At 35.4% G+C, this 24,408-nt stretch overlaps 1 protein-coding gene across 5 annotated transcripts in view; it reads left to right on the top strand.

Moving 5' to 3' along the window:
* SENP7 (SUMO specific peptidase 7) overlaps positions 1 to 24,408 on the top strand; it is a 139,065-nt gene that overhangs the window by 33,332 nt on the left and 81,325 nt on the right. For 3 of the 5 annotated variants that reach the window (XM_088836659.1, XM_088836660.1, XM_088836663.1), the window contains exons 4-5: positions 3,131 to 3,228; positions 16,598 to 16,795. In XM_088836659.1, the coding sequence (XP_088692785.1) occupies positions 3,131 to 3,228; positions 16,598 to 16,795 (296 nt within the window). The remainder of the gene's footprint in view (positions 1 to 3,130; positions 3,229 to 16,597; positions 16,796 to 24,408) is intronic. The other 2 variants (XM_088836661.1, XM_088836662.1) reach the window with 1 other exon arrangement.

Below are 24,408 nucleotides of genomic sequence, written 5' to 3'. Positions count from 1 at the left end.
TTATGCAGTGAACAAGGGTTGTTGATAATTTTTTTTTCAGTTAGTGATTTGTTTCCTAAGGATAAATACTCAGAAGTTGAAGTGGAATTGCTCGATCATATGGTGATTTTTATAATTTTTTTTGAGGCACCTCTGTACTGTTTTCCATAGTGTCTCTGCCAATTTACATTCCTACCAGCAGTACACAAGACTTTCCTTTTCTGTTTATCCTTGCCAACTCTTTATGTCTTGTCTTTTTGATAAGAGCCATTTTACCAGGTGTGAGGTGATGGCTCACTGTGGTTTTGATTTGCATTTCCTTGATGTTTAGTGATATTAAGCACCTTTTCACATACCTGTTGGCCATATGTATGTCTCTTTTAGGAAAATGTCTGTTCAAATCCTCTGCTCATTGTAAAATTAGATTTTTTTTTCTGTAGAATTGTATGAGTTCTTTGTATAGTTTGGATATTAACCTCTTATCAAATATGTGTTTCACAGATCATTTTTCCAGTTCTGTAGGTTGCTTTTTCATGTTGTTGATGGTGTTCTTTCCTGTGCAGACGTTTTTTTAGTTTGATGTAGTCTGCTTTCTATTTCTGTGTACAAGCTATTTTCTGTCTTTATGTACTCTGGATACTTCATATAACTAGAATCATAGAGTATTTGTCTTTTTGTTACTGGCTTATGTCAGTTAGCCTAATGTCATCACTTTGGGAAAAACCCTCTTCCTCCTGTGTTTTTCCTTTATTCTCAGACTACTATCATTTTCACAGCACTTCTCTCACCACATATGTGTGGGTTTTCCCCCACCAAACAATCCTCTGGGACATGAGCCGGGTGCCCTGCAGTTTATTTCAATTCTGACACTACCTGGAGATAGTTCTAGATCCCACAGGTTATGGGCTCAGTCCAAAGACTGCTTCCACTCCACTTCAGATGCCAGTCACAAGTCCAGGTTGTCATCTGTGCTTCTGACCAGCTGGATATAAATCTGAGGTTCCCATGACTTCCTTCTCAGGTTGGATTAATTTATGCTAGAACAGTTTACAGAACTCAAGGAAACACTCATGTACATTTACCAGCTTATTAAAGGACATGATAAAGAATACAGATGAGCAACCAAATGAAGAGATGCATAGGGCAAGGTCTGGTGGGTCACGAGTTGCAGGAGTTTCTTCTCTGTGGAGGCGGGATTGTTGCCTTCCTTGTACATGGATGGGTTTCACCAGCCTGAAAGCTCTTCAAACCTCATACTATTGCGATTGTGATGGAGACTTCCTCACATAGGCATGACCAATAATTAACTCTGTTTCCAGCTCCTCTCCCCTCTCCAGGGAATGGGAGGCAGAGATGAGAATTCTAAGCTCATAATACTGACTTGGTCTTTCTGGTGACTAGCCCCTATCCAGAAGCTCACCTAGAGTCACTTCAAAAGACAGTCCTGTCACCCGGGAAACTCACCAGGGTTTTAGAAGCCTTGTGACAGGAATTGGGGTTAAAAACCAATATTATAGCAAAAAATGCTCTTATTACAGGGAAATTGCAAGGATTTTAGGAGTTCTGTGTCAGGAACTGTGGGCAGAGACCAATAGGAGTATTTTTTATTATCTCGCAGTCCGAGTTCATCCATGTTGTAATGTACTTCACAATTTCCTTTCTTTTTTTTTGTAAGGGTAAGTAATATTTTTTTACTTACGTATATGCCACATTTTGTTATTGTTGATATTATTATTGATGGGACACTTGAGTTGTTTCCACCTTGTAGCTGTGGTGAACAGTGCTGCTTTGAACATTGATGTATAGATACCTCTTTGAGAAAGACAGTATTTTTAAAGATTGAACTGCACTTGATTTACATTGTTGTGTTAGTTTCAAGTAGACAGCAAAGTGATTCAGTTGTACCTATGTATACATATTCTTTTTGATATTCTTTTCCATTATGGTTTGTTACAGGATATGAGTATATTCCTGTGCTGTAAAGTAGGACTTTGTTGTTTATTTTATATGTAGTAGTTTGTACTGCTGATCCAAAACTCCTAGTTTTTCCCTCCTCTACCCCCTTTCTCCCTTAGTAGCCTTAAGTGTTTTCTACGTCCCTGAGTCTGTTTCTGTTTCATAAATAAGTTCATTTGTGTCATATTTTAGATTCCACATGTAAGTGATATCACAAAATATTTGTCTTTCTCTTTCTACCTTATTTTACCTAGTATGATAATCACTGGGTTCATCCATGTTGCTGCAGATGTTATTATTTCATTTTTTATGGCCAAGTAATATTCCAGTGTGTGTGTGTGTGTGTGTGTGTGTGTTCATCCATGTTGCTGCAGATATTATTATTTCATTTTTTATGGCCAAGTAATATTCCTGTGTGTGTGTGTGTGTGTGTGTGTGTGTGTAAGAATCTGCCTACCAATGCAGGAGACACAGGAGATGCAGTTTCCATCCCTGCATTGCGAAAATTCCCCTGGGAAGAAATGTCAGCCTACTCCAGTATTCTTGCCTGGGAAATCCCATGGACAGATGAGCCTGGTGGGCTATAGTACATGGAGTCGCAAATAGTTAGACATGACTGAGCACACACACAACTCTTACCACATAAGGAAACTAATGTAAAGAGAAGATAAATAATTTGTCTAGACTCACACTGTTGTATATTAACTAAATCAGTTTTAACTGTTGTTTCTAGTTAGATTAAATCTAAACAGTGTTAGTAAGATATCTGACTCTTTCATAAAGTTTCTCCACGTAACAGTTCATAGGGAATTAGTTGTAATCCCTTTCAGTTGTTTATAAATGCAGTTACTTCAGAATTGCAGATTCTATTTAATTTGACATGTAATTGTTTTTATATTTCCTTAAACACATTCACCATCTAAGTTATGTAAGCTTTTGAATTTTAAAATGTCGATTTCCTGACTAAAGTTACCTTTATATTTTTAAATGTCTTTCTTCTATTATTTAGTGGGCTTTTGTTTCTCCACTAGCAAAAGATGCCAGGTTTTTTTGTAGATTGCATTTTTACTCCTCTGTGAACCATTGTGAGTTTGGCTGTTTATCTTTAATTTCTAAATAAAAAGAAAATTTAAGTGCCTTTTAATTGTTGTTTTCTATATTATTGAAATTCCAAATTCCATTTTTTTTTTCTTAGTTGAAAAGGAGCCTAAGAAATAAGGTCCTCTCTCTAGACCATAAAAGTAAAAAAGGTGTCCGTGGTCATCCTGTCACTTCTAAGATATCACCAGAAAGGTAAGATACATGTATGTGTGTGACACAGGATGGTCTTATGCTATGTAGAGTGTGACCATGAATGATTCATTTAACCTTTTTGGGTCTCAGTTACCACAACTTCTAAAATATAGTGATTGACTTCAGTGGCCTTTATGGTTGCATTTAAGCTCTGACTTTCTGTGATTCTAAGTCATCTTAAATCCTTGTTTGTATGTTTGGAACATCTTGAAAGATTTATCTAATAAAGCAAGGGTTATATACTTATTAACATGCTGGGTTCATCACTTGTGGTCTATAGTGAAAAAAATGCTCCAGTTAGCAACTACAGTCCTATGGTCATAGTATTAATGAGTAATGGATATGCTGAAATTAAATAGCTGTGGGATTCAAAATACAATTTTTACTAGAAGGAATTCAGAGCTAAATTTTTAGTATTGGACAACAGTAAATGCTTAAAAAGTTGTTATTTTGCAAAAGGGTATATTTTTTAAGAATAGTAAATGAATAAAAAATGACAGTAAAAAAGTAAAAATTAAAATTTTGGGGAGTTGGCACAAGTTAGATGACTAATTGGAGTATATGAACTTACATCAGAGGTCTTTGTAAGCTATTTAGTCTGAATTCTCACCTTTCAAGTGAACTGTCCTTAGTAAATAAATGTATCAGGGACTCTCTATCCTTACTAATACTTGCTTTCTCTCCCTCCTCTTCCTTCCTTCCTGTTTTCCATAGTTGTCCTAGTGGGTATGAAATGATGTTTCATTGTGGTCTTAATAAATGTTTCCTAATGGGGTTGCAAAGAGTCGGACAGGACTGAGTGACTGAACTGAACTGAACTGAATGACATTGAGTGTCTTTTTACGTTCCTGTTGGTCATTTGTATATCTTCTTTGGAGAAATGTTTGTTTAGATCCTTTTCCTGTTTAAAAATTGTGTTGTTTATCTTTGTTGAGTTTAAGAATTGTTTTTTTTTAAATATATTCTGGAGACAAGTCCTTATCAGATATATGGCTTGCAAGTATTTTCTGTCACTCAGCTTTTCACTTTATTGATGGTGTCCTTTGAAGCATAGAAGTTTTTTTCACTTTGATGAAATCCCATTTATCTATTTTTCTTGTGTTGCTGTGCTTTTGTTGTCATATCTAAGAAACCGTTGCTTAATCTGAGGTCATGGTGATTTACTCTTGTGTTTTCTTCTAAGAGTTTTTATAGTTCTAGCTCTTAAATTTAGGTCTTTTATCGATTTTGATTTAATTTTAGGTATGGCATGAGATAGGCATCCAAATTTATATCTTTGTTTGTGAATATCCAGTTTTCCCAGCAACAGTTGTTGAATAGGTACCAATTTTTCTTGCTGCCTTTGTTGAAAATCAGTTAACGGTAATATACGGGTTTATTTCTGGATTTGAAATTCTAGTCCATTGATCTATATGTCTGTTTTTTACCTTACCTCAGTACCACTGTATACTGCACACTGTATTGTAACTTTATGGTAAGTTTTGAAATTGGACAATGTGAGCCTTCCAACTTTATAACAGTTTCAAGATTTAAAGAATTTTTTTTAAAAAAACCTTTTTTTTGGCTTTACCACATGGCATGTGGAATCTTAGTTCCCTGACCAGGGATCAAGCCTATGCTCCCTGCAGAGGAAGTGTGAAGACTTAACCACTGCCAGTGAAGTCCCTTTTCAAGATGGTTTTGGTTGCTCTGGGATTTTTGCATTTTCAACTGAATTTTATTTTTTAAAAGTATTTATTTTGGGGCTGTGATGGGCCTTTGTTGCTGCATGTGGACTATCTCTAGTTGCGGAAAGTGGGAACTGCTCTTCATTGCTGTGCATGGATTTCTCATTGCAGTGGCTTCTCTTGTTGTGGAGCACAGGCTCTAGACACATGGGCTCAGTAGTTGCAGTTTGTGGACTCTAGAGCCCTGGCTCAGAAGTTGTGATGCATGGGCTCAGCTGCTCCTCGGCATGTGGTATCTTCCCAGACCAGGGATCAAACCAATGTCCTTTGCATCGCAAGGTGGATTCTGAACCACTGGACCACCAGGGGAGGAGCTGAGGAGCTGAATTTTACAATCAGGTTGCCATTTTTAGCAAAACAGCCAACAAGGATTTTGATGGAGGACATGTTGAAAAATCTGCAGACCAACTTGGGGAGTATTGCCATCTTAACAAACTAAGTCTTGTGGTTCATGAATATATTTTTCCATTTATTTAGGTCTTATTCAATTTCTTTCAACAATATTTTATAACTTTCAGTGTGTCTTGGACATTTATTATTGAACTTATTCCCAAGTATTTTTTTCTTTTGATGCTCTTGTGAATGCAACTGTTTTCTTAATTTTATTTTCAGATGTTTCATTACTAGTGTATAGAAATCCCATTGATTTATATATATTAGCCCTGATTTATATACCGGGACCCTGTTTGTCTTATTAGTTCTAGAAGTTTTTAGTAGATTGCTTGGGATATATATACAAGGTCATGTCACTTGCAGATAAATATGACTTTGCTTCTTCCTTTTCAACTGTAGGCCTTTAATTTTTTTCCCCTTGCCTGATTGTCCTAGTTAGAATATACAACTTATAATGGAAGAGTCAGACATGACTGAGCAACTGAACTGAATGGAAGTGGTGAGAGTAGAAATCTTTGCTTTGTTCCCAGTCTCAGAGGAAATCGTTTAGTATTTCACCGTTAAGTATGATGTTAGCTATAAGTTTTTTTTATAGATTCCCTGCTCTGATTTAAATGTTTGTATATTCCAGCAATCCATATATTGAAATCCTAATACCCAACATGATGATATTTGGAGGTGGGGCCTTTGAGGGAGTGCTTTAGTCATGAGGGTAGAGCCCTCATGAATGGGATTAGTGTGCTTTTTATAAAAGAGACCTCTCAGAGTTTCCTGGTGCCCTCTACCACATGAGGACACTTTGAGGAGTCTGCAGTCTACAGTCCAGAAGAGGGCTTTCACCCAGAACCTTACCATGTTGGCTGGCACCCTGATCTTGGACTTCCCAGCCTCCAGAACTGTGAGAAATAAATATTTGCTGTTTGTAAGCTGCTGAGTCTGTGATGTTTTGTCATAGCTTAAATAGACTCAGACATGCCCTTTTTTGTGTTGAGGAAATTCCTTTGTGTTCTTAATTTGTTGGAGGCTTTTTGTGATGAATGTGTGTTGATTTTGTCAAATGTTTTTTCTGCATTTATATATCATATAATTTGTATCCTTTATTAATATAATATATTATGTACATTGATTTTTAGATCTTAAACCAACTTTCCATTCCTGGGATAAATCACACTTTATCTTGATTTATGATCCCATTTATTTGTTACTGGTTTCAGTTTGCTAGGATTTTTATTGAGGATATCTATGTTTGTATTCAGAAGGGAAAATAATCTGCTATTTTCTAATGTTGTCTCTGTCTGACTTTGGAATGAGGCTAATAATGGCCTTGTAGGATGAGCTGAAAAGTATTCTCTCTTACTTTGTTTTCCAGACGGGTTTCTGAAGGATTGTGATTAATTCTTGTTTAAATGTTTGATAAAATTCACCAGTGAAGCCATCTGGTTATTGGTGGTGAATGTGCTTGCATGCATATGTGTGTGTATCTGTGAAGCTTTCAAATTACACGGATTCAGATTTTTGCTCGTAATAAGTCTTTTGAAATTTTCTGCTTTTTAAAAATGAGTCAGTTTTGGAAGCTTCTGTTTTTCTAGGAATTTGTGTATTTTAAGTTATCTAATTTGTTGGCATACATTTGTTCATAGTATTCTAACACTGTTTAAAATTTCTGTAATATTGCTGGTGATGACTGTTCTTTCATTCCTGATATTAATAATTTGAGTGTTGCTTTATTTTGGTTCAGTCTTCCATGGATAATTGTAGATTTTCTTGGTCTTTTAAAAGTACCAAGTTTTGGTCTCATCAGTTTTCTCTGCAGGTTTTCTATATTTAATTTCATTTATTTCCATTATAATCTTATTTTCTTCTGGATTTGGACATAGTTTGTGCTTTTTTAATAATTTCTTAAGATATATAGTTAGGTTATTGATTTGAGATCGATATCTGTCTTCTTTTCTAATATAGGTGTTTAGTTTTAAATTTTATTCTGAGCACTCTATTAGGTGCACCTCATAAATTTTGGTGTTTTGTGATTTTCTTTTATTAAGCAAAAGTATTTTCTAGTTTCTGGTATGATTAATTCACTTGCTTTGAAAGTGTGTATTGTTTAATTTCTATGTATTTTTAAATTTCAAAGATATTCTTTTATTGATTAATTGACATATAACATATATTAGTTTCATATAACATTATATCAGTTTCATTATATTAGTGTTCAACATAATGATTCTACACTTGTATATATTGTGAGGTGATCACCACAATAATTATAGTTAACATCTATCACTCACAGTCACAATTTTTTTGTGATGACAACTTTTAAGTTTTATTTTTTAGCAACTTTCAAATACACATTATAGTATTATTAACCGTAGTCACAATGCTGTACATTACATCCTGATGACTTATCTGTTGTTAATTGTTAATTGAATTCCATTGTGGTCTGAGAATGTTTTATATGATTTCACTTCTTGTAAATCTGCTGAGGTTTGTTTGTGGCCTGGCATATGGTCGTTCTTGGAGAATGTTCCATGTGTTTGAGAAGAATGTGCATTTTGTTTCTATTTATTAGAGTGCCTCTAGATGTCTTTTAGATTGAGTTGGTTGATAATGTTATTCAAGCCTCTGTGATTATTTTTGTCTCATTGTTCTATCAAGACTGGGGTTTTAAGTGTTGAACTATTATTGTTGAATTGTTAATTTCTCCTTTCTGTTAGTTTTTGCTTAATAAGTTTGTCGTCTTATTATTAGTTATATGTATTTTATATTCTGGCTTCCCAGGTGGTGCTAGTGGTAAAGAACACACCTGCAAATGCAGGAGACAGGAGATATAGGTTTGATCCCTGGGTCAGGAACATTCCCTGGAGGAGGGCACGGCAACCCACTCCAGTTTTCTTGCCTGGAGAATCCCTATGGACAGAGAAACTGATGGGCTGCAGTCCTTAGGATTGCAAAGAGTCGGATATGACTGAAGCGACTGAGCATGCACGCATGTTTATAGTCAGTATATCCCACTGATAACCCTTTTATCAATGAATTATTCCTCATTGTTTCTACACACATTTGATGTTATTTTTTTCTTTAAAGTTTATTTTGTCTAATACTGGTATAGCCACTCTACCTGTCCTAAGGTTGCTGTTTGCATGTTATACTTTTTCCATTGTGTTACTTTGAACCTATTTATTTCTTTGAGTCCAAAGTGTGTCTCCATTCGAGAGCATACAGTTGGATCTTATCTTAGTCTTTTTGGACTACCATAACAAAATACCATAAGAGTATGTGGCTTATAAACAAAAACATTTATTTCTCATGATTCTGGAACCTGAGAAACCCAGGATCATAGTACTTCCAGATTCAGTATCTGATGAAGGCTTCCTGGTTCATAGATGGACATCTTTTTGCTGTGTCCTCAAAGAGTGGAAGGAGCCTTCTCTTGAACCTGTTTTTTATGAGCTCTAATCCCATATATGAGGGCTTTACCCTCACGACCCTCCCAAAGTCCCCACCTCCTAATATCGTCACTTTTGGGGGTTAGAATTTCAAAATATGAATTTTGAGGGGAAACATACATTCAGAGTGCTTCCTAGGTGGCGCTCCTGGTAAAGAACCAGCCTGCTGATGCAGGAGACTTAAGAGACTCAGGTTTGATCCCTGGGGCGGGAAAGTCCCCAGAGAAGGGCATGACAACCCACTCCAGTATTCTGGCCTGGAGAATCCCATGGACAAAGGAGCTGGGTGGGCTACAGTCTATAAAGTTTCACAGAGTTGGACACAATTGAAGCGACTTAGCACACATACACACATACATTCAGAAGATAGAAGATCTTGCTTTTTATTTTATTATAAGCTGCTCTCACAATCTCTACCTTTGATTAGGTTATTTAATCCATTTGTATTTCATGTGAATCAAGGTGTCAGCAAGGCTGTGCTTCCTTTGAAGGCAGTAGGGAATAATCTATTCCATGTCTCTCTCCTCTTTTCTTCAGGCATTCAGTCTTCCATATTTACTCGTTTTCCCTGTATGTCTTCATATTGTCTTCCTTTTGTGTATATCTGCCATTTTTATAAGGACACTACTCATAAGATACAAGCATACTGTGTTTTATTGTACTTCACTTTATTGGCACTTTGCAGATACTGCATTTTTTACAAATTGATTTTATAGTAATTGTGCCCCTCCTACTGTCTCATTGGGACTTCTCCTTTGTCTTTGGATATGGGTTATCTTTTTTGGTGTGTTCCAGTGTCTTCTTCTTGATGATTGTTCAGCAGTTGTAATTTTGATACTCTCACAAGAAATGGTGAGAGTGCGTCTTCTACCCTGCCATCTTGAACTGATCTCTGTTTTTCACAAACTGAATGTTGCAGGCAACCCTGCATTAAGCAAATCTATTGGCACTGTTTTTCAAAAAAGCATTTACTCACTTTGTGTCTCTGTGTCACATTTTGGTAATTCTTGCAATATTTCAGAACCTTTTCACTATTACTATATTTGTTATGGTGATCTGTGGTCAGTAATTTAAAAAATTGAAGTATAATTGATTTATAATATTGAATTAATTTCGTGTGTATAGCTAAGTGATTCAGTTGTATATTTTTTCAGATTATATTTTATTGTAGGCTATTAGAAGATATTGAATATAATTCCCTGTGCTATACAATAAATCCTTATTGCTTATCTGTTTTATGTATGGTAGTTTGTATTTGTTAATCTCATAATCCTTATTTGTCCCTCTTTCCCTTCTCCTGTTTGGTGACCATAAATTTGTTTTCTGTTTCTGTGAGTCTTTTCTATTTTGTATATAGATTCATTTGTATCATTTTTTTACATTCACATAGTACTTGTTATTCTCAGTCTGACTTATATCACTAAGTACAGTATTTTCTACATCAATCCATGCCTTTGCAGATGGATTTTTCTTCTTTAGGACTGAGTAATATTCTATTGTATATTTGTACCACATTTTCTTTATCTATTCCTCTGTTAGTGGACATGTAAGTTGCCTCCATATCTTGGCTGTTGTTAAGTAGTCCTTTAGTGAACATGGGGTGCATGTATCTTTTTAAATTATGTTTTTTTTTTTTTTGGTTTATGTTCAGGAGTGGCAGTGGTGTATCATACGGTAGTTCTGTTTTTAATTTTGTTTTTGTTTTAATGAATCTTCATACTGTCCTTTGTAGTGGTTGTACCAGTTTATGTTCCAACCAAAAGTTTAGGAGAGTTTCCTTTTCTCTACACACTCTCCAGCATTTATTGTTTGTAGATTTTTTGATGATAGCCATTTTGACCAGTATGAGATGATACCTCACTGTAGCTTTGATTTGCATTTCTGTAATAATTAGTGACGTTGAACATCTTTTCATATGCTCCTTGGCCATCTGTATGTATTCTTTGGATAAATGTCTAATTTGGTCTTATACTCATTTTTTGATTGGGTTGTTTGATTTTTTTTTTTTATATAGGGCTGCATGAGCTATTTGTATATTTTAGAGATTAATCCCTTGTCTGTCTCATCACTTGCAAATATTTTCTCCCATTCTGTGGGTTGCCTTTTCATTCTGTTTATGATTTCCTTTGCTATGCAAAACCTTTTAAATATAATTAGGTCCTATTTGTTTATTTTTGTTTTTATTTCAATTACTCGAGGAGGTGAATCCAAAAAGATATTGCTGTGATTTATGTCGAAGAGTGTTTTGCCTATGTTTTCCTCTAAGAGTTTTATAGTGTCCAATCTTACATTTAGAGCTTTAATCTGTTTTGAGTTTCTTTTTGTATATGGTGTTAGAGAATGTTCTAATTTTATACTTTACATATAGCCATCGAGTTTTCCGAGCACTGCTTATTGCAGAGACTGTCTTTCTCCATTGTGTATTTATTGCCTCCTTTGTCATGGACTAATGGACTGTAGGTGTGTGGATTTATTTCTGGGCTTTCTGTTCTATTCCATTAATCTGTATTTCTGTTTTTGAGCCAATATCATACTCTTCGAGTTACTGTAGTTTTGTGGTATAGTCTGAAGTCAGGGAGCCTGATTCCTCCAGCTCTGTTTTTCTTTCTCAAGATTGCCTTGCCTATTTGGGGTCTGTTGTGTTTCTATACAAATGTAAAATGTTTTTGTTCTAATTCTGTGAAAAACGAATACTACAATGAATAAAACTGCTGTGTGCACACTCATGTACAAGTGCCTGTATGGACACATTTTTATTTCTTTTGGGTAAATACCTAGGAGATGGGTTGTTGAGTCATTGAAAGTACATTTTAAACTTTGTTAAGAAACTGCCAAATGTTTTCCAGAAGTAATTGTGTCATTTTACATTTGCACTAGCGGTGCAGGAGAGTTTTGCTTCCTCAATCTTCTGGTCAGGACTTGCATGGCCAGTCTCTGTCATCATCCCTTATAATATATGTGTGGTGATATCGTTTCTTTTTAAGAGCTATGTTTAAAAATTTTTTTTTTTAATTTTTTTTTATTTCTAAAAAAGAATTTTATTAAAAAAGCACAAATGCAAAGAAATGAACAGAGGAAAATTTATGCGTCGAACCTGGACTGGTCACTTATGATAATATACATGCTACAATTCCATTCTCTCCAATCATTCCACCTTCATTTGGCTCTACTGAGTCTTTGTTGTAGCATATGGGCTATTTGTGTGGGTTCAGTAGTTGCAGCACATAGGCTTAATTGGTACGTGTGGGGTCTAGTTCCCTGATCAGAGATCAAACCCATGCCCCCTGCATTTGAGTGCAGAATCATAGCCATTGGATCACTAGTGAAATCCCATGTAGTGATATCTAATTGTGGTAATAATTGCATTTTGTTGATGAATGATGATGTTGAGCATCTTTTCATGTGTTTATTTTTATTTTGTATATTTTCTAAAGCATCTGTTGAAATATTTTGCTCCCTTTCCCGTTTTTTGAAAAGACAAACTTTTGAAAGATGAGATTAACGATACTGAGCATCTTTTCACATGCATATTGGCTATTTATATGTTTTTTCTGTGATGTGTTCAATTATTTTGTCCTTGAGGAGGAAGGACACAAGCCTCTGCCCTCCAGTGGTTCTCTGACTGGGGCCACAGTTGGATAAAATACAGATAAATGAGAGAAAAACAAACAGAATCTATTCAACACATGCAGTGTGCATATACATGGGAGAAATTCTATAAAGAGTAACTCAAAGGAGTAGTTACAGCTTAGGCTTATATAGTGTATTAACAGGAGAAGGCAATGGCAACCCACTCCAGTACTCTTGCCTGGAAAATCCCATAGACGGAGGAGCCTGGTAGGCTGCAGTCCATGGGGTTGCAAAGAGTCGAACACGACTGAGCGACTTCACTTTCACTTTTCACTTATTTGAGAATAAGTCACAGACATGAGGCACTTTACCTCTGAATACTTTAGCCTGTACTTCTTAAAAACAAGGAATTATTTTACATGATAACCACAATACATCGTGAAGAAGATTTATATTAATTTCTTTTTAATATCATATTTGGCTTTTAATTACATTAAACATATTTATTAACTTGTTTATTTGGCTGTGTCGAGTCTTAGATGTGGCACACCTGGGCTTCATTGCATCATGTGGGATCTTTGGTTATAGCGCAGACTCTCCAGTTGCTGCACGTGGGCTCAATAGTTGTTCTGTGCGGCCTTCAGTACTTATGGCACACAGAAACTTCACTAGGGCGGCATATGGGCTTATTTGCTCCATGGCATGTGGGACCTTAGTTCCCTGACCAGGGATCAAACACGCATCCCCTGCACTGCATGGCCGATTCTTAATCTCTGGACCACCAGAGAAATCCCTATAATAATTTCATATTATCGTCTCATATAAAATCTAGAATCAGAAATCTCTAAATGTCCCCAAGATGTCTTTTTTTTTTTAATCTAGGATCAAATTGAGGTTCATGCATTATATTTTTTAGTTTTTATGTCTCATTAGTGTCTTAATCTTAGAATAATCCCTCCATCTCTTCACCCCCTTAAACCATGACATTGACTTTTTTGAAGAGTTCAGGCCACTTGTCTCATAGGATGTCTTATATACTAGCTTTTTAAAATTTGTCTAGGTTTGGTTATGATGAGGTTCATGTTGGTTCATGTTACATTTTTGGCAAGAATGCTTCATAGCTGACGTCATTTGCTTATTGCATCATATCAGAGGATACATAATATCTCCTTGTCCCACTGTTGGTGGCCTTATCTTTGATCACTTGGTTAAGGTGCTAGCTGCCAGATGTTTAGTTACAAAGATACCTTTTTCCTTCATAATTAATAATCATTTGTGAACCCAATCATCTGTTTGCATTGTGCTGACATCAAGGTGGCTGAGCACTAATGGGAAAAAAATGACAGAGTATGTTTGTGGCATTATAAATTCATAATTATTAATCTTACTGGATTTCTCAATCCCAAGATAATCCTACTGTGTTTTGCTAGACGTCTTGTGTTCCCCCTGTGCACAATGAAGATTTGAAGCCTTTTCTCTCCTCAACCCTGTGTTCCTTTACCTTTCATATCACTCTGAAAAAATGATCTTGGTTTCTGGAGGAAGCCCATCATAAACCAGCACAGTGGAGCAGTTAAGAGTGCTATCAACGGAGTTAGTGTATGGCTCTGGATCCCACTCTCACTATTCAACCCATTTTATTGTGGGCCAAGTTATTAATCATTCTGTCTTGGTCTTCTCAGTTACAGAAGAATAGTTACCTTTGTACCTCATGGAGTTGTTGGTGTTCAGTCGCTTAGTCGTGTCCAACTGTGACCCCATGGCCTGCAGCACGCCAGGCTTCCCCGTCCTTCACCATCTCCTGGAGCTTGCTCAAACTCATGTCCATTGAGTCGGTGGTGCCATCCAACCATCTCATCCTCTGTCGTCCCCTTCTCCTCCTGCCTTCAGTCTTTCCCAGCATCAGAGTCTTTTCTAATGAGTTGGCTCTTTACATCAGGTGGCCAAAGTACTGGAGCTTCAGCTTCACATCAGTCCTTCCAGTGAATATTCAGGATTGATTTCCTTTAGGATTGACTGGTTTGATCTCTTTGCAATCCAAGGTACTGTCAAGAGTCTTCTCCAACACCACAATTCAAAAGCATCAGTTCTTCGGTGCTCAGCCTTCTTTAGGGTCCAACTGTCACATCCATACATGACTACTGGAAAAACCATAGCTTTGACCTCATGTATTAGTTGTGAGGATTCAATGAGGTAAATCATTGTAAAGGGCTTAGCATAGTTTCTGGTATATGGTGCATGTTCAATAAATACTAGCTCTTTTTATGCCACTTCTTAAGAAACTTAATTATAACGTTAATTATTCTGTCTCCTGTATCTTCAACCTCTCCTACTTTGTTGACCTCTTCCCATAAGCACTTAAACTTACACAAATATATTCTATCTTAAGCTAAGTAACCAATAATTAACTCAGAAGACCTGTCTTGAATCTTACATTTATCCTCAGCCCTTGTCCTATATCGGAGAAGGCAATGGCAAGCCACTCCAGTACTCTTGCCTAGAAAATCCCATGGATGGAGGAGCCTGGTAGGCTGCAGTCCGTGGGCTCGCTAAGGGTCGGACACGACTAAGCAACTTCACTTTCACTTTTCACTTTCACACGTTGGAGAAGGAAATGGCAACCCACTCCAGTGTTCTTGCCTGGAGAATCCCAGGGACAGGGGAGCCTGGTGGGCTTCCGTCTATGGGGTCACACAGAGTCGGACACGACTGAAGTGACTTAGCAGCAGCAGGGGATTGATACTGTTGTTGACATTAAAGTTTCAAATCCTCAGTATAGTCCATCATGCCTAACTGCCCATCTTTATACAGTTTTCCTCTTCATTCTAAGCACTTGAGCCAGGTAAGTCCTTTAATTTTCTCGAACAAACTTTCCTCATGTCTGAGCATTTACATTTTATCCTCCTTTTTGAACCACTCTCTATTTTCCACTTGTTTCCTTTGGATAATTTCAACTTTAGTAAAAGTCATATTTTTAGTAAAACTTCCCTTATCTGGTTCAGCAGAAATGCAGCATCTGTACTTTTTGTTCATATTGCTCATTACAGTTGTAATTAAATAGCTAATTGGCTAATTCTTCCTTGAAATGTAACCTCCACAAAGGCAGGAACTGTAACTGTTTTGTTTATTGCCAGTTGTTTTGCTAGAAGGTATTTGGTAAGTATTTGTTGGATGAAGAATGAATTTTTATTCATTCATAGCAACATCTCTCATCTTTTTATTGTTTAATGATAATCCTAAAGTCTATAAGCTTTTCTTTAAAACTTGTGGAATTTCAGGGCTTTTTGTAGCTGCTCCTTGGAAGAAGAAGAGGCTCCCGCTTCTTCTAGATGATCTGAAGATACAGCCCCAAGGGGCAGGTGCAAACAAGTCATTTCTTTGACATCTGTTTTATTTTAAAAACACACAAATACTGCTTTCTGTTTCTTAATATTCTTACTTTTGTTAAAAAGGGTCTAAAACTGGTACTTTGGAGTAGAATAGACATTCTTCTAATTAAACATTTTCAATTCTTCCTACAATTCCTCATTTGACATTATTTTACATCAACTTGGTAGCCTGTTCACAGTACTGTGTTTCATGGTTCAAGAACTGAACACAGTTCTCCAAGTATTATCGGTGCAAAGATATGTTGAATGAATAATGGGCAAAATGTAATGAGGCAAAAAGCTGACAGTGCTTGGATTTATCAGTTATACTTTTGAAATTGGTATACATACAGTGTTTTAAATTCACCTATTTTTAGAAATAAGGTAAATGTAAATGTATCTTAAGATTATATAGAGTTAAGACTATAGATGGTGTACTGTTATCTTTAGGTTTAATTATGTTTTCCAAATCAACAAATACTAAACTAAGAACATATTTGTAATGCAGGAAGTGGTTGCCTTTGTGAGGTGATGTGCAGATGAATATTGTTGTTCCACTGATAGTGTGGCTAAGCACAGATTGCTTACCAGGAATCCCAACAGCTGTGCATGTGTGTGACCACAGTTGTAGTATCTCAGACAGAATTCTGAAGAAAATTCCAATTTAAGTGAAATGTGCTTTAGTTTTTCATGCATGTTTGAGAATGGTTAGGCAGATTTTTTTAGTTATGGTATTTACTACGCTGGTTAATTGCTTGAAGAACTGAATTAGAATTCCTGAAGGTTTTCATTTGTTATAATTTGTGATGAATACATGTATTATATAATATTTAGTATTGTATGTATTAATTATTTATGTGTGTAACAGGCAACTCAAAGTTATGTTGACGAATGTCCTATGGACGGATTTAGGACGAAAATTCAGAAAGACCCTACCTAGAAACGATGCTAATTTATGTGATGCCAACAAGGTGCAATCAGACTCATTGCCTTCGACATCTGTTGACAGCCTAGAGACATGTCAAAAATTAGAACCTCTTCACCAAAGCCTTAATTTATCTGAAAGGTATGTTGTTCAGTATTGATTTTGTTCAGCTTACTGCACTGGAAGTACTTTAAGTCCAATGATCTTGAAAATAAGATTGTTGGAAATGATCTTTAAGAAAATTGGCATATACACGTGTGACTCCCTCAAATCTTAAAGCTGACGATCTTACTTTACAAAGTTAATGACTCTACATTTTGTTAAATTGATTGGGTGAGAATTATTTTTAAAAACAAATAACATTCTTAGTACATTTAACTTAATAATGATTCACATATACATATTTTTAGAGATTCACATATATAAAATGAAGAACTAGATATAGACAGGTAGATAAGGACCTAGATTTTGTTAGGTAAGGACCTAAATATTATCTCAAAGGTGTGTTAAAGATGAAAAGAAAATAAAGAGCAAGTATGTGTGTCTATCTATGGATCTTTTTAATTTTCTGCATCTTTAACATTTATTGTTGTTCAGTTGCTTAGTTGCATCTGACTCTTTGCGACTCCCTGGACTGCACCATGCCAAGCATCTTTAACATACCTTTTAAATATCATTTAATCTCGGTCCTTACCACTTTTACTTTCTGAGCTTCCTTGTATTTTACATGCATTTTTAAAAACAGGAGATGATTTTGAAATATTACTCCCAGATTTTTAATAATAAATATGCAGTTTAATTTTGAAGGCTCCAAGACCTGTTTTCTTCTATATTTAAAAAAAAATTGTATGGGAAGTTTGGGACTAAAAATTAGAAATTAGCTCTGCGAATTTGTCACCTGTAATGTAATGTTTTTAATGTATTTCCATTTACAGTTTTAACCCTTAAATGAGTTATTTTTTTAGGGGAAGTATTTAGTTTCAATTAGAATAGCCTGTCATTAGCTAGATGGTGCTTTGATTATTTTGTCTGTAACCTTAATGGCAGTTTTTTTTAGCAATATTTTTAATATTTATTTTTTATCCATTTATTTGGCTATGCTGGGTCTTAGTTGTGGCATGTGGGATCTAGTTCTCTGATCAAGAATTGAATCAGGCCCCTTGCACTGGGAGCTCAGTCTTAGCCATTGGACCACCAGGGAAGTCCCTGGATAACAATTTATAAGTGCTTTAAGCCAAGATTGCGGAGAAGGCAATGGCAAGCCACTCCAGTACTCTTGCCTAGAAAATCGCATGGACAGAGGAGCCTGGTGGGCTGCAGTCCATGTGGTCGCTACTAGTCAGACACGACTGAGCGACTTCAGTTTCACTTTTCACTTTCACACATTGGAGAAGGAAATGGCAACCCACTTCAGTGTTCTTGCCTGGAGAATCCCAGGGATGGCGGAGCCTGGTCGGCTGCCGTCTATGGGGTCACACAGAGTCGGACACGACTGAAGCGACTTAGCAGCAGCAGCAAGCCAAGATCAATCCTGCTGAAACTTGGTGACTTTCAGCACAATTATTTTAAAAATTAAAGTAGAACTCTGTCAAAACATTTGAACATAGTATTGTGCAGTACTTTTTTTTTTAAAGGACACTTGTTTTAAAAAATGCAAAAACATAAAAAGCTGTGTAACAAGAATTCCTGTACTGTATCATATCTGATGTAAATTAAACTTTCTAAAGCACCCAAAATCTTAGACACTTAGCTTTAGTAATTTATGAAGAAGCAATTTACTCTCATTGTCCTGAAGTACAGAGTTTTCCTCCTTAGTACAGGTGAGCTATTCCTTTACTGTGCTGCTAGATCTAAATAAAGAGGGCTAGTTAAAGGGATCGGAGAAGGCAATGGCACCCCACTCCAGTACTCTTGCCTGGAAAATCCCATGGACGGAGGAGCCTGGTAGGCTGCAACCATGAGGTTGCTAAGAGTCAGACAGGACTGAGCGACTTCACTTTCACTTTTCACTTTCATGCATTGGAGAAGGAAATGGCAACCCACTGCAGTGTTCTTGCCTGGAGAATCCCAGGGACGGGGGAGCCTGGTGGGCTGCCGTCTGTGGGGTCGCAAAGAGTTGGACACGACTGAACGACGTCACTTTGTCTGGGGAAGCTTCCTATTCCATATCATAGCACCCATCACACTGAATGTGATTTCTCTGCCTCCCTTTCTATAAGCTTCATAAGGACAGAGACTACATTTTATTATTTTTTCCTTGCACAGTACTGGGCACATACTGAATTCTCAATAAACGTTTTCTGAGATTTCTTAGCAGTTCCATTCCATTCTCTTTGATTGAAATGTCTTTTCCTCCGTCCAAACCAATTATCTGCTCTGCAATTATGGTCTCAGATAGGAAAAGAGATATTATAAGTTTCAAATAAGAAAATTGGAGAGCTGTTTAGGGTATAGGTTTGGGTAGATGTTTTCTGTGTGGAACTTGCTATCTAGAATAGGAAACTTAGACTTTCTTCAGTCTTTGCTTAACTTTGACATGATACTGTTTGTCTTATTTTCATTTTACTTGGCTAAGATGTCATTATTTCAGAAAGATGAAAGGAAGAAAAACTTATGTTTGGTTCTTAATTTTAACTTAAAATTTAACTACAGAGTAAACCAAAATTACTTATTCATTCCCAGCAAAGGCTGCTTTTTTTTTTAACTTTTTAAAAGTTTTGTCTACTTATTTTTAAGTAATTTAAAAATTTTATATTGGCGTATAGTTGATTTACAACATTGTAATAGTTTCAGGTGTACAGAAAAGTGCGTTCTGGGATCTCAAGGTAGTGATCTAAGTATGTTGCCCTTTAATGAAGACAGTTTAGCCTTTTAATTTCTGGATAAAGTTGAGAAGAAAAAAAGAAAATATGTAATCCCAATCAGTCTTGTTAAATAATGAAGGAAAGAGTCAAGAGTTTTAGAAATGTCAAGCTAACAGTATGTGGGATACACACATATCTTTTAAAATAAATAAACCATATTTTAGTTTATGTTTTATCTCCATATGTGGTTCATATCTGTTTTCCTGGGAGAATATTTCCAGATCTTTATAAGCCTTGGTCAGTAGACAAGAAAGAACCTTATGGGAGATATGTGCAAAACTTTCGAGAAGGTAAACCATCTTTATCTCGTCTTCATTAATTAACACCAGAGATTATTAGAGAAATACTGAGACAGTGTACAATATTCTGTTAAAAAAGTTAACTCCTGGTTCTTGGGATTTCCCTAAGTGGTGTAATTATATTTATCTGTATTTTTCTTAAGTTATATATGTTTGGAGTTTTAAAAAATTACATATTCCAGATATTGTGATTGTATGACTTTTTGGACACCCTGATATTTCTGTAACCTTAAAACTAAATAAGCAATGGTTTAGTTGAGTAATACTGTATTCACTTACAATATTGCTTAGTAAAAGAAAAGGGTAAATTTAGAAAATTTGTGTATTATTTTAAGATGGTAATTGAAAAATTTTTAAAAAATTTATGTAGCTTAAGCTGATCTAGAAAGTAATATTTTGAATGATACCATCTGGGATAAGAATAGATTTATAGAAACCCTATTAAAATGCCACAGCACAATTTTATCAAAACGTTCATCTAAATTGCAGCAAAATAAAAACTAAATTAGTATTGTTATTTTTTTATTTGTTATTTATAGCTTTAATGCCAGATGCAATTATGTTATCTGTCAACAAGGGTTCCATTTCTTTAAAAATTTACTCTTAATATCAGGGATATCTTAATAGATCCTATCAGATTTTCAAAGTTTTCTCCAATTTTTAATTTCAGTCTTATATTTACCTTGCTACTTATCTGTGGGGTGGAACTCACAATTGTAATTGAAACAATTAAGGACCAGAATGTGTATAGAGACACATTCAATAAATGATATTATTTCTCAGGCCAGTATACTTTCTGCTTCATTTCACTGTTATAAAATTTGTTTGTCTGGTTTAGCATATTATGTTTTGAAATGTGCTTTCAACATAATATTAAGGCGTTCCTGGTGGCTCAGATGGTAAAGAATCTGCCTGCAATGTAGGAGACCTAAGTTCAATCCCTGGGTCGGGACAATCACCTGGAGAAAGGGATGACTACCCACTCCAGTATTCTTTCCTGAAGAATTCCATGGACCTAGGAGCCTGGCAGGCTACTGTCCATAGGGTTACAAAGAGTTGGACACAGCTGAGTGACTTAAAAGTTTCACTTTCATAATATTAATAAGTAGAATTAAATCTGTTTAACTTACTGATACTATTTGCATACTTGGGGAAAAAATTGGATGGACTGTGTGAAATGGCAACTTTCAGTCCTTCCTGCTGTGTTGAGATAGTATAAGAGATGAAGTATACACTTTTATATATTGCTTGTTAACGTTCAGAATATTTTGTACTGCTGGCTAGCCCTAGAATTTCCATGTTAGTGTTAATTTATAAATTGTATACCAAAAGGCAGTTTAGATATTATGAACTTAGTTATCACTTTATAGATTTATATTCTGTAAGGTTGTCACACAAAACTCTGTTTCTTCAAGGTACCCAAATTATATTAAGTTGTAAGTAATTAAAGAAAGATGTTTGGGCTATGGTGTGTGTTATGAAGAGCTTGGCGTACTATAGGTATTGCTAACTATTTAATTATATGCTTTTCTAAGAAGATGTTTTCATTAAGATTGAAGAGCAGAGCATGGTAAATTATGACAATTAAATGCTAATGGAAAAGATAACTTATAAGTTTGGGGAAAACTTCAATAATAGGAAGATTAAAGTGAATTTCCATTTATTATATATTGACTGTGTGCCAGGACTTGTGCTAATTGCTTTACATCTTTTATTTCATTTAATCTTAATCATGTTTAAGGTAGATATTACCATTCTCCACATCTTAGAGATGAGGAGATCAGTGATAAGAGGCATAAATTATGATAAGTACTCAACCTAAGGTTATATAATTACTAGTTGAAGTTGAAATACTTCACCATGTGTTTGACTCCAAAGTCCCTGCTCTTAACTAACTCTGTCCCCATACTGCTTTTCATTTTTCTGACCTTTTTTTCATAAGTAGGAGTTGGACTTTATTACATATTTTACATGATATTGAATTCATTAACCTTTAAGTACTTATTTTTAACTTTTTTCTTGTGGCATTTGTTCACAGTAGTAGAATGCTTTCTAATTGAAAGGTATGCCATGGTAGACATACTGAGTTAGCTCCTTGAACCTTCTGGTAGCTTCAGAGGCCCTTTAGGGCTTTTGTACTTTAGAGCTGCAGGTTCTATTGTAGTTTTGTGTATAATATTTTCAAATGGGTTTTGGGGGAATTTTCAAATTTTTCTCTTCTAGGAAAGACTTTTAAACTGTTTATTTAGCTTAAAAATTCTCATTTACCTTCTAAGATTCTTTATTCATAGCTCTGCTTTTTCTTTCTTCAACAATCTAGCAGCAAAACAAACCATAATAGAATAGAATGATCATTTGTTATTCAAAAGAGAATTCTAATCTTTATAATTATTCTTTTCCTTGCTGATATTTGTAAATTTTTTTGTTTGCTTATCTTTGCTGATTATTCTCCTCAGTACTTTGTAGAGAACTACCCTTCTATGGACTTTTTCTTTCCTATTTGGAACTTTGTTTAGGAACTCAACATTTAAAAACATACTTAAACATACTATTGTCAGGCATTTAAACAAGTGAATTATAGCTGATATATATTTTTTTGGTATTTCTTCTTCTATCCTCCACATTTTATTTTAAATACTACAGTTCTTGAATTATTTAGTTATGAACTACATTTTAGAATTCAGTAATGATAGGGGACCATGAAGAATATATCATCAATTCTTAAAATGAGCTATCAACTAGTGTATCGAATTCTCTCATCTCTTAAAAGTAAGTAAAATTTAAGGGGACGACAGAGAATGAGATGGTTGGATGGCATCACCAACTTGATGGACATGAGTTTGAGTAAGCTCCAAGAGTTGGTGATGGACCGGGAAGCCTGGCATTCTGCATTCCATGGAGTTGCAAAGAGTTGGACACGACTGAGTGACTGAACTGACTGATTTGAAGAAAAATAGTTCTTACTTGAATAAAATTCTCTCTTCTAATATTCCTACATTCTTCCTAAAGATTGAGAACTACACTTGAGTTTTCTTTATTCATTTCACAGCAATTCCTAGTGTGAGGTCCGATAGAAGAAATAATGAGACTCCTTACTGGTCTTTTGTTGTCTTCATTCCTACTTCAAATCCAGGATTTTAAGGAGGGTTCTGTCAGGCATCAAATATACAAAGTAGACAGTAGTAAATAGGAACCTTAGAGGCTTAAATCATGAGAGGAGAAAGAAAAATATCTTTGTTCTTCACTCTCCACAATTCATGATTGTGCTAAATGGCTTACTTTATTTTCTTTCTTCTTCACTCAAACTCTTGACTTCAGAGAGTTGTATTTACCATAGCCTTGTTTTAGATCATATACTGCTTAATCAACCCAGTACTTTTTTGTGGAAGTTGTGCTGGAAATGGATATATGTAAGGATTCCTAAAGTATCTACAGAGAAACACAGTTATCTGGATGCTATGGCAAGTTTGTATTGAAAATTCAGTGTAATGGAATAAAATTTAAAAAACCCAAAAGCCCAGGTTCTTTTAGGAGCTAGAGTTGCTTATACTTGGCAACCAGTTAACTTTTATGAACTTTGAGTTCTTCATGTTTAAAACAAAGAGGAGACTGAATTATTTTACAGTTCTCCTAGGATCTGAAATTCTACGTTGTTTGGAACATAGTGACAAGAACACAGTGCTTCTATTCTGTAGTGAAAATTGGAGGGTACTTCTTTGCAAATGTAGCAAAGTACAGGGAAGCTCACATTGTTTACTTAAACAAAAGTACGTTGGTCCTTTCTAGGTGTTATCTGTTATTTCTCACAAAATGTCAGTAAAGTGCTGCAAGTGGCAGTCAGGGGGGACATCTCATAAACAGGAGATAGGAAAACTTAAAGAAAATGCTAACACAAATTAGAAAAATCACAATAATTTGGTCTAGGCCTGTCAGCTCAGGGTCAGATATTTGCCTTAAAGACGTCATTGTAGTATGGCAAAGAGTATCAGTTGTTCATAATAACAGCTGGCTAACCAGGAGAAAGTTAGGCCACTGTCTTCTGTTTAAAAAGATACCAGGCTTGCATTACTAGTTTTTATATGAATCCCACCAATTTAAAAATTCCACTTTACTTTTCTAAACATTAATTTTGTTGACCCTTTTTCCTGATGCTATTATGTAAAGCATATTTATTACCATCGATATATGTGCTGTTTCTCTTAAGGAATCTGTCATTACCATAGATGCAGTCTGAATGATGTCTTTCTTGTTAGATTTAGCATTTATCATTTGCCAATTATGAATATATTGTTATTTATCAAGGACCTTTCTGTTGAAAGAGAATAAAGATTTTTTTGAATTGGTTTGTAGTTTCTGTATTTTTAATAGCTACTGGAAAAGAGAAACCTTTTTTTTTTTTTTTTTTTGAGAAAAATTGGTTAAAATTTTAACCAGTTCCAGTAGCATCCACTAGTATAGTTAAAGCCATATAGTGTCAGGCCTGTCTATGCCAGTTTATAAGATGTAAGTAAGTACTTCCAGAAACAAAAAGAGAGTGTTCGTCCAAAATTTTGAGTATTAATGGGTTGATTTCCAGGATGGTATAATTCTA

Source organism: Moschus berezovskii, chromosome 1, assembly GCF_049115385.1.
Source record: "Moschus berezovskii isolate FMDL1 chromosome 1, NW_MosBer_1.0, whole genome shotgun sequence".
Taxonomy (NCBI): domain Eukaryota; kingdom Metazoa; phylum Chordata; class Mammalia; order Artiodactyla; family Moschidae; genus Moschus; species Moschus berezovskii.
This window is presented reverse-complemented; position numbering and strand designations above follow the sequence as displayed.